The sequence below is a fragment of the Pristis pectinata genome, chromosome 8 (assembly GCF_009764475.1).
Source record: "Pristis pectinata isolate sPriPec2 chromosome 8, sPriPec2.1.pri, whole genome shotgun sequence".
Taxonomy (NCBI): Eukaryota; Metazoa; Chordata; class Chondrichthyes; order Rhinopristiformes; family Pristidae; genus Pristis; species Pristis pectinata.
In genome coordinates this window covers 26,435,889-26,447,683 of record NC_067412.1, presented here as the reverse complement: position 1 = coordinate 26,447,683, position 11,795 = coordinate 26,435,889, and the positions used below count along the sequence as shown (strand labels likewise).

The 11,795-nt window shown below is 39.8% G+C and overlaps 1 protein-coding gene across 1 annotated transcript in view; it reads left to right on the top strand.

The window, feature by feature from the left end:
• Positions 1 to 341: 341 nt before the first annotated feature.
• radil (Ras association and DIL domains) overlaps positions 342 to 11,795 on the top strand; it is a gene marked incomplete at its 5' end in the record, with an annotated part of 74,156 nt that continues 62,702 nt past the window's right edge. The window contains 1 exon segment of the mRNA XM_052021314.1: positions 342 to 864. Coding sequence (XP_051877274.1) covers positions 342 to 864 — 523 coding nt within the window.

Sequence of the window (11,795 nt, the reverse complement as noted above, 5' to 3'; positions counted from 1 at the left end):
TATTGTTTGACCATCGGCTTCCAGGTCCTTTGTTCAGGCCAGATTGATGGATGTGTCCTTGAGCATCATGTCAATAACTATATTGTTAAGCTCCTAGTCCTTTTTTTTATCAATTGTAAACTTTGTAACCAAATATAGGAGAGGAGCCAGAAATTATAGATGAGCTCCAAGAGCAGCTCCAGGGTACATTTTGGGAAATTGAATGTGTTGGAAAAATATGTAAATTATTTGAATGAGGTTCAGTTAAAGCACTTAGGAACAGGTTTAAAACCTAATTTATTAAGATTTTTTTTCCCATTTTCAAGTTTCAGATCTCATTTATCTGATAGCATGTTTAATGAATTGACAACAAATATGGTCCCAGCCATCGAAGAGGCAAACTGAAGAGGCAGAGTCGTACTTTCACACAGGTGCTATATCGGAAGCTAAGTTACCGTGAACGAAGGTCGACAGCTGATATTCCAGTGGACGTATTAGATGACCCTTCAGAGCTCTCAATCCAGCTTTCTGCACCTGGCATACTTAAGATCTTTGGCAATGAAATTTGCAATGGTGCAAACTACAAAAGTGTCCTTGCCACCCCACGGTCAAGTGCCCAGGAGTTGGTCAAAGAAGCCCTGGAACGGTATGCTGTGAGTAAGACATCTGCTTGTGATTACCTTCTCTGTGATGTAATTGGAAGGTTTGAGGGGATGGACAAACGCTGGCGAACAGAGTGTCTCAGACCTTTGGGGGACAACGAAAAACCACTTCTCCTTCAGGATCTTTGGAAACCTAAGGAGGGATTTGCCAGAAGATTTGAACTTCGAAGGCGAGCTGAGGTGGAGGAAATGGCTGCAAAGGAAAAAGATACAACAACTGCAGGTACAGCATGGTGAATGCATTTCCTTTTAATACAGTTTGGCTACACGTATCAGTTTAGCACATTTATATTACTCTGCTGGAGTCCAGAATAACTATTTTACTTGCTTGATAGGTATATGGTACTTTGTCTGTTGTGAATTGCAAGGTTTAATTTATGCTTGCAGGGTATTCTCACATCTTGAGAGATCTGATGAATAGGACTGATTATCTGGATTACTGGGTGACACTTTCGGTGAGCTCTAAATCCTGCAGAGCAAGTGAGAGACTCCTTATGCTTTTTAATTTTCAACAGTCCTTCATAAACTGATCACATTGCCAAAATTAACAATCCTTCTTGCCTGTTTACTCTTCAGAATGTATGCCTGAATAAAACAGGTGCTGCTGTGATTTCCTGACTTGTTCTTGAAGATTAACTCTCAAAAGGATCATTGATTAAACATTACTCTCAAAGAATATTAATTTGCTTTGATCTTCACAAGCTGCATTATCTTTGGTGAATTGCTTGCTGCTGGTGATTGCAGCTGGATCCTTACTTTACCCCTTTTGAAGATACCTGTTGCCACACTACAGATTCTGAGGGGCATATTAATATTAATTCCATTAATTATAACAACAGTTTGGTTCCCCTTCCCCATTACTCTGTCTGCAGTCCCCATCTCCCTCCCTTGATCCATGCTCCACCATCATCTTCAGCCCTTAGTCACTTCTAACTATCACCTCTCAGCTTCTGACTCTATTCCCATTCTCCCGTCCCCCATTACTTATCATCTCTCCTCACCTGGATTCACCTATCACCTGCTGGCTCTTACTCCACCCTTCCCTTCACTTTTTTATACTGGCTTGCTCCCAGCTTTCAGTCCAGATGAAAGGTCTCGACCCGAAATGTCCATTTCCCTCCATAGATGCTGCCTGACTCGTTGAGTTCCTCCAGCTTTTTGTGTTGTTGTGCCTTCACGTACTGCCTTAAGTGTTAAAGTAAAACGTCCCAAAGTTCTTGCAGGAAAGGTTTGGGAAAGAAATCAGAGTTTAATACCTAGGCAAGTGAAAATATGGCTACCAATGATTGGGGTGACGAAAATCAGAGATGCATGAAACAACTGAATTAAGGAGTGCCTAGACCTGGGTTGTTGTGGAATGTGCTTTGGTCTGAAGGAGTTTAAAGAAAAAGGCTGTGGAAAGGCCATGAAGGAATTTTAAAACCAGAATGAGTGAGGGGGTTCAGATGAGATTTGAATGAGGTTCTCAGATTTTTGTTCAGTTTGAATTTCCCCAGAGCAGGGGCATATGGTGAAGTAGCGGCTTGCTCTAAGCTTGGAAAGGCACCAAGAGGGATGTTATTTGGATTACTCATGTCACATCTGAGCATCTCTTGCAACCATGAGCTCCATGTCATGTAATCAAAAGGCAGGGAAAACCTTATGCTTTCCAAGCTGCTGTTAATAACATAAAATATTTCCGCACACAAGATTGCTCATGCATAGACATTATTGTGATTTGAATATTGCAGTATGATTACATGACCAAGTCTGGTGGATGGTACTGTGGTGGAAGGAAAGCCATAATAGCATTCTATCTAACATTGGATCTCATGTGTTGACATTACAATGGCCTTTGAGCACGTGTGTATAGGTTGTACTTCTAGCTGGCTTAACTCTGATGATCTAACTACAGATCAGTTTGGGTGCAGAAGCTATCAAAGCCAAGTTTTGATTCCCTCCTGCAGCTCTTACACTCATGCAATAATCAGGCAGCTCTGAATGAGTATAACTTCATCTCAATGCTTACCCAGAACAATTAAGTTTCACTTATCTTTTTTCTCCTCATTAGGCTACCTGTTCATGATGTGAGAACTAGCAATACAGCAACCTCACTTCAGTGGACATTCATGATATTTCATGCACTTTATTCCTTTCAACATGGAAACAGAGGACTGTCCTTTAAGAAGAGGAATTGGATAGTCTATTAGTTCCTGTGTCTCAATGATTTCAAAACGTCATTCACCCTCTACATCTCTCCTGTAAATAAGGGGCACCTCACAATAGTCTGCATAAGCAATCCAAAGTCTAAGCAAGTTTTTCAATTAATAAACATCTTCAAAATATTAATATCCATTCATAAGCACTTGTACTTTGAGTGCCTTCCAGTTTGGTTTAGTTGCCCTACTGCTCAACGTTGTGCTTTTGGCAGCTCTATCTTCTGCTACCGAGGGTTGGTAGATCTCCACAATCCTGCAATCAACCCTTACCCTGGAAGAACCAGCATTGGACTGCTTCTTGCTGTGTCGTGTGGCTGCTTTCAATGATAGCTGACAAAAGTGTGCAAATTGTCTGAAAGCCAGTGTGGGTGGTGCAGGGAGGGGGATGGGAAGGTAGTTGTGGTGGTGATGGGTGGTTCGGTGGAGGACTTGTGGTGGTGAGAGGGTGGGAGAGCCCTTTCCCCTTGCAGAATTCACAAAATGTGGGAATGCCAGTATTTACTGTCCATGTCAAAGGCCTTTGCAGAACTATAATTGGAGTTTAATCTGGGAAAGTGTGAGCTGTTGTACTTTGGCATGTCAACCGTAAGGTTATACAGTTCATGGCAGCACCCTTAAAAGCATTTATGTACAGAGGGATCTTAGGGTCCAAGTCCGTAGCTCATGAATGTAGCCACACTAGTAAATCAGATGGTAAAGAAGGCAAATGGCATGGTTGCCTTCATTGGTCAGGGAATTGAGTATAAGAACAGGGAAGTTATGTTGCAGCTATATAAAACTCTGGTTAGGCTGCACTTGGAGTATTGTGTGCAATTCACCCTATTACAGGAAGGATGTGGAGGCTTTGAAAGGGCATATTAGAGGTTTATCAGAATGCTGCTTGGATTAGAGGGTATGAACTATATGGAGAGGTTGGACAAACTTGGGTTGTTTTCTGTGGAGTGTTGGAGGCTGAGGGGAGACCTGATAGAAGGTTATAAAATTATGAGAGGCATAGATGGGGTGGACAGTCGGAATCTTTTTCCCGGCGTAGATATGTCAAACACTAGAGAACATGCATTTAAGGTGAGGGGGTAAAATTTAACGGACATGTGTGGGGCGCTTTTTTTTTAATTCAGAGAGTGATAGGTGTCTGGAATAGGCAGCCAGGGGTAGTTGGGGAAGCAGATATGATAGTGTTGTTTAAGAGACTTTTAGATAGGCATGTGAATATGCAGCGAATGGAGGGATATGGATCATGTATAGGCAGAAGAGATTTAGTTTAATTTGGCATCGTGTTCAGCACAGACATCATGGGCCATACTGTTCTGTGTTCGATGTTCAATCTGCTCATTGGTGATACTCCTATTTTCTGGGTATTAGAAGCCTGTTCCAGGATTAAAGTCAGGATAACTCTAATACGGACAAGTTGACCTCCCCAGAGGAATAATGATTTTCAGTGGCCTTTCTCATTGCTTGCATGGAAACTGAAAGATGATCCATCAGCCATTGTTTAGCAGAGTTATATTTAAAAATGGGTAGACAGATCAGTCTGTTCACTAAGGAAAGGAGGAATGATGAGTGGACATGGACCTAGAGATTAACACTTTCTTCAATAAGTTCTTGGCATGGGCCTGTATTGCCCCAATGCCAATGAAAAAAATAAACTTCCTGTCTGACACATTGAGGTTCTGAGGCTACCTTCCCATCTGCTGAGTCAGCCTATAATTCCCCCCAACTTTAGTTTGAAAAGGAGATTTTTTAATTGGTCTTGCCTTAGATGATCCCAGTGTCTGTCTGACTGCATGTGTCCAAGTGTGGTGTCTGCCTGCAAGTGGGTGTGTATGTGGGTGTCTGTCTCAACTTGGGGATGGAGTTGTGTGTATCTGCCTGTGTATCTCTGTATGTTTCAGCTGTGGGGAACAGTGGGAATTTTCACTTTTACACACCTTATGGTACCTTTTATGGTATAACTCTAGCTTGGAAGGGGCGTCTTGGTCGGCATTTGGGGAGAAGGGCCTGTTTCCATGCTGTATAACTCTATGACTCTGACACTCTATACTGCACAACATTTCACTCCTGGTGGAGAGCTTAGTCTTCCTCTCCTGGTCAAGGCCCCTGAAAGCCATTTACAACCCTGGCAAAGACCATCTTCATCCACCTAGGTCACCCTTTGTCAAATGGGGAAGGGGATTCCTCCTCTCTCCTGCTGTTACTGCTGCCGCTCTGGTGTGTCACCATGAAGAGGGTCTCCCTTAAGGAGAGGAGCCCTGATGTGCTTGTTGGGTGGCTAAGAATGGTCAGCTGTGTGAAATTAAATCAGGTAGCATCGGAACCCATTCTGCTTCCCTGGTAATAGAAGCGTTGCTTAGAGAAAGTACAACTGTGCTGTTGAAAAACAATTGTAAAGTAAAACAGCAATCTTGGTGTGCAGAGATGAATTGGGTGAACAATGACATGATGCTTTAATGTTCCAAAAAATAAGCAGGATTTCTTGGCAAATCTTTTTCTTTAGTATTTTAGCCACTTCTACTTTGCCCACCAATGATTCTCCCTGTGTCACCCCATTCTAAGGTGATCTCTATTTTTCTGATACCCAACAGGCTGCATTTCAGAAATCCTACATCTTTTATCATGTGTGCTCAAATTTATCCCACAGAGAAGTAAAGGAATGCAAGTGGATGAAAATTTCACACAGCTGGTTTATAAATATAATTGCTGCTGCTTCTTCCGAACCAACAGTCCTGCAATTAGTTCATCTATATTACAATAATCACGTAACAATATCACAATGATCAATGAGACGTGAATTGAAGACAATTTAAAAAAGATGTGCTTAAAGAAGAATGCATGAATAATTTTTACACGTGAGTAGTCCCTTGGTATCTTGTACATGTATAGAATATCTGTTTTCATTGGAAAATGTGCATAAACAAAAGGGAATTCTGGGTTATGAATTCCAGGCACTTATTAGAGGAACTGAGTCAACCCCTGAGGCTTAGAAGGGATGTAAAACCTTCTTTATGAAAGCAGCAAATTCCTGGTAAACAATGAGACAGCTTTCAAACAGCTACCGACATCATGTAGTGCGAAAGGTTTTGTTTAGACCTTGCTGAATATTGTGCTGGAAGAACTGTGCTATTTCCTGAAGCGTGGACCAAGCTTTGGTTAGTTATGATTATCTTTTATTTTATTTGTTAAATGTATAGACTTACACATGGAGAAAGAAAATAGATTTTGGGCACACCTGTGACTGTAATTATGCTTTTAGCTTTCATACTATTTACTTTTTAATTCAACTTTTGCAAATGTTTTAGTTGTTGAAGTTCAGCCAGCTTTGGTGAAGTAAATTTGGGAGATAATTGCTGCTCACTGTTTTCATTTATCACATTTCTGTTAGTACCGTATTTGTTGACTTCAACAAATTGTCATTTTTAGATACTGTGTCGAAAACTAGCCATTCATGTGGTCTCTTCAGATGTACAGAGCAATGCCTTCCAAGTAGAGCAAGAATGTGTTGGAGTTTATGCAAAAAGGAACGTACAAGTTTCTAGTCTAATTGATTATTTGCTGGGATGGGTAGAAATTCTTCTGGGCCACATTCTGTAAACTATATATTCTCCATGAATTGTGGGTTGCATTTGATAAAACTGTGAAACCAATGCAGTTTAATAAAAAAATGTTTTGCATTTAATTAAAGCACTTTACAGGTTGGTAGACCATGTACTCTGTAGTGCCAGTTTTCCACTTTTAAAATGTGTAATTGGCTTCACTTATATGCCCAGAAACTGGATCACATCTCAGTTTTCTCAGGCCTATTCAATCCAAAAGTGATACAAGTCAGAGTAAATCAGGTTAGTAATTATTTCTGAGTGAAGTAATGCCAGTTGCCAAATTGGACTGGGCATTTCTATTCAGGATCCACATGTCCAGGTATGACATTTTCCCAGTGCCATATATGTACCTATTGAAGTAATTTGAAAATCAGGTGCTGGAAATCTGAAATAAAATGCTGGAAACATTCAACATTGGGCAGCGTCTGTGGAAAGAGAAACAAATTAAAGTTTAAGGCCAAAGACCCTTTATCAGAACTGGGAAAGTGAAAAAACAAGTTGCAGAAATGGTGGGGGAAGAGATGGTGAAATGTACAAAGGGAATAGCTCTGAAAGGGTGCGGTCAGGATTGCCAAGGTGATTCTGCTGTTTACAGAGCTGTCTTGTTGATAGATTAATGAGGGAAGTTGGAGAGAGAGAGAAAGAGAGAGAGAAAACAAACAAAGGGATATATATAAACTGTGAAGTGTAGGAGAGGGCTGTTTTCATAAGATCTGAAGGAGAAAGCTGGAAATACTCAGCATTAAGGAGTTTCTGTTGAGAGAGAAAAACTATTAATATTGCAGATGGATAACCTCCGAGCAAAACTGGCCAGTTATGATACAAACAGCAGAAGCAAGTTATTTGAAATTATTGAATTTGATTTTGAGTCCTGAAGGCTGCAACATGCCCAGATTTAAGATGAGTTACTGTTCTTCAAGCACATTGGGCTTAGCTGGAACAGATCAGGAAACTACAGATAGATGGGTAAGACTGGGAGTGAGATGGAGAATTAAACTGACAGGCAACTGGAAGCTCAAGTTTGCCCTGCATTTCGAACAGAGGTGTCCAGCAAAGTCACCACCCAGTCTGCAGTCTCCAATGTAATGAAGTCACTTGTCATGCAACCAGTGTTTGGAGCCTTTCTGATATTGTTGGTGTCACCAGATTCAGAAATAACTATCATTTGGCAGTCACAGAAAATGAAGAGTACAACCTGTTAAGTTCCACATTTATACATAATTTAAAGGCCTATTCAGTTCACAAAAAGACATTTCACAAAAAGACATTTCACTGTACTTGGAGGGTTTTGTTTTTGAAAATTCAGTGTTGAGAAATTCATTTAGTTGGTGGGATACCTCAGAACTTCCACTGCCCATGAGGAAGGAAACCCTGTCCTCCTCTCTGGTTAGTCACTACACCTGAGCCCCTCTCCCTCCTCCTGTTAGGTGGCCTTCCTCTGACTCCAGGCAATTTCTACCTTTTATGAAGCAAATAACAATTTATAGACTTGATTTTTGTGTAAGGCATTTTGGGGGCAACTGCTTATAGGAGGTATAGGAAACAAGGTGAGGACTGTTGGTATGTGTGAGTGCATACATGCCTTTGTGTTTGTAAACAGAAGTGTCAGTACTTAAGAGCAGTAATTATAGTGCTGTTGGGGACATCACTAGAAACATCAATGTGACATGATTTTCCATCATTATACATGGGTTTTCTCTCCTGGCACGTATGATTGTGTTTCTTCGTTGTCTCTTTGAGGGCATTGAACTCCACGTACCTTCTGCAGACAATCTCTCTTCTTTGGTAGCCATAATGTGAGTTGCTGCTCTCTTGCAGCCTTGGTGGGTATATCTTTAAGAGTTGAAGTCCTTCTGTGATTGCTACTCAGCAAAGTGACTGTGGCTGCAATTATATTGGGTGTTCTCTTGTTGGGACCTGCACAGGACACAAGTTAATGTGTCCTTTTGGGTGGAAACCTTGCTAATAATGTTGCACAATTGTTTACAGTAATTTCTTGGGTATTTTTTTGGAAGGTATTTTATTTGTTGCCAGTGAACATGCAACTATGCTTTAGCATTTCAGAAAAGGTGAAATATAATTTTTACACATTAGTCTACTTATCCAAATAATCATGTATCCCAGAACTCTACCGAATACCAAGAATCAAGGCAAATGATCTACGCAGTATTTTAAATGGATGTTCATATCAGTTTAGCTAAATGACACTTCCTTACTTCCATGCATTCAAGCTGACCTTTGCAATTTGCTTCATGTCCTGTCATTTGTCATGATATTGAGCACTAGTTGGGTTACTGAGTGTGTATATGAAGGTGCAGAAAAATTCTGGCTTGGTTGTGAGGTCTCCTGCAACTGATTAGCTTGCTGACGTTTTTCATCATTCATCTTAACTCCTCTTCATGATATTAATTTCTTTGAATATCTGAGTCAATGGGCCAATTGGCCTCCTGTCATGCTGTAATGACTATAATAATAATGATTTTATAAATGTAACTCAATATTGAAGAAAAAAATGACTGACGCCTGATATGTAACAGTCATTTTGCGTCTAGCCTAAGACACATTTGCATCTCATTGTATGCAAATATTTCAGTATTATTTATCCTCTTCAAAGTTGCTCTTATTTCTTTTATTAAAGCCCCTACCAACAGTCCCTACCGTGAACACTGTACACCATGCATCCTTCTCTTGGAACTAAAGCTAATTGAGATGAGAATTCATCACATGAGTGCTGAGCAAGAACGGGCAAGGTTGATTTTCTCTCCTTCTCTGTGGGAAATGTTTTCTTCCATTTACTGCATTTCCCTAATGAAAATGCTGAGATTGAAATTTCACTTTGACAAAGAACTCCTGCACTCCAGCAATGTCATTATGCCATGTCAGTGGACACAATGACATAGCAAATGTTTTTTAATGACTTTAATGAACAAAAGGTAGTGCTGGCATTACAATTGTCTTGTTCAAAACACGTCCAGAGATCAGGTAGTAATGTAAACCCTGTCAGCCGTCAATATCATTAAATAATGTGTTTTTTCAGCAATGGCTGCATCTGTTAAATTGTAAATAGCTTTACATGTCATTGTGATGGATGAGGATCAGGTCAAAAATAAATTTAGGTTCAGTGGAAGGCACATTTTAAAATTTAATCAAGGCTGCTAAAAATATTCAATCTTGTGTGAATACATATTTTCTCCTTATTGGGTTATAGTAAAAAAGGAGTTTACGTGAAGACTTTGCTGTGTGGTCTAGTTCTCCAATGTATTTTGAGCAATAGTTGGTGCAGCTGTTAGTAGATATGCATTATTGTTTTACACCATAATTTTACATTAAATAATCCACACTCTAGAGTAAACCATGCTCTAGATGCCAGTCAGTAATTTTTCCATAAAATAATGCAGAGGATAAAAGTAATGGAAACCACAAAATGAAACCATCTAACACATTGTACATGTGCCGGTTCTTTGGTAGAGTTAACCAAGTAGTCCCACTTCCTTGCTCTTTTCCTATAGTCTTGTAGTTTTTTTCCCTTTCAAGCTTTATCCAGTTCCTTTTCGAAAGTTAGAAATGAATCTTCATTCTCTGCAGTGTATTCCAGATCACAACAGTCAGCTGTAAAAAAAAAATTTTTCACGTTCCCTCTGGTTCTTTTGCCATCCACCTTAAACCTATTTCCTTTGATTACTGATTTTTTTGCAACTGGAAATGTTTCTCCTTACTTATTACATAAAAATTCTTAATGGTTTTGAAATGTATTCTTTAAAGAACAATTCCAACTTCATCACTCTTCCAGAGAACCGCTGATCCCCAGTTTTTATCGCATCCTGTTTTCATTGAATTTGTAAGAGTGGCACATGAAAACATGACACTAAGTGATCCAAACTTTAGGCTTACTAATTTGGACAACAGATTTTACATTTTTTTCTGATTTTTTTTTCTATCAAATTCCTGAAATAGCCTGGTGCTTCCACTGGAAATTAGGTCCTAAGATCCATTTGCACCACACTTGTGATACCAATACCTACACTAGTATCACTAGTAATGAGCTGATTACTGGATATCCTCTTTCTCACCAAAATGCCCTGCATTTACAGTTGGGAAAGTGGCAACAGATAGTTAGATCAATAAATACAAAATTTGTATAACTTTGATCATGAAGTTAAACTCATTAGTTTAATGGGACTACGTTAGCATAGATGCAAAATTGTCCAGGAAACAATAAGTAGAGCATTGTGAAATGTTGTTTTCAGACTGGAGGCAAGTGTGCAGTGTTCCCAAGGGGTTGGGATTGACACCACTGCTACACCACTGCTCTTTTTAACATATGGATTTTTCTGAGAAATTTGTAATTGGTCCACAACCTGCAACTACATGTTCCACCTCATCCTCACCTCAGTTTGCCTATCCCACCACCCCTCCCCATTAGCAATGTGTGTGGTCCTTGTGCATGGCCTGCTCAGTAGCACGCAACACCTTAGACATTGTGCTCAAAACCGCACTGGTTATGAATTTTATAGACTCTCAATCTCAGCAACAGTGTCAATGAATGAGTCAAGTTATTTTTTTTCTCCGGAGGTGAAAAATGGACTAGTAAAAGAGGAGAGAGAAATATTTTCACTAACAGCTTTTTCATTCTACTACACGTACGTTTCTTTTGCAACCTCCATGCAATATTTTGATATTCTTGGCATAAAGATGATAGTAATTTAGAAGTAAATAGACTGAATGGTTATGATTGAGCTGAAAATCAAACTTGAGCAAGTTAGCAGATTTCTTACCAACACTTAATTTGCAATGCCTTAGAAAATGAGGCAGTCAATGCTTGCATACAGCAAGACCGAGACATCATTCAGGCATGGGTCAATAAACGCCAAGTAATATTTGCCCCACACAAGTGCCAGGCAATTACCAGCTCCAACAAGAGAGAGTCTAACTGCCTACCCCTGACATTCACTAGCGTAACTTGTGCTGATTTCTCCTCATCAGCAGCATCTTTGGTGTTAACCATTGGGTAAAAACTCAACTAAACCAGCCACTTAAATACTGTGGCTACAAGAACAGGTCAGAATGACTCTCCTCATCACACTGTAAACACTTTATACCATCTACAAGGAACAAGTCAAGAGCCTAATGGGACACTCAGATCAAATAACTCAGCTTAACAGCAACCAGGGCAAAGCAGCCTGCTTAATTTGTACTCTATCCACTACCATAGCGTTCCTTCCCTCCACCACTGACATAATTGCATTGTGTGCCATCTACAAAATGTATTGCATTTAATCATCCAGTACATTCTAACAGCACCTTCAACACCTGTGACTTTTACAAGTGTTCATAATTAACAAAATACATTGTTTCATCATATA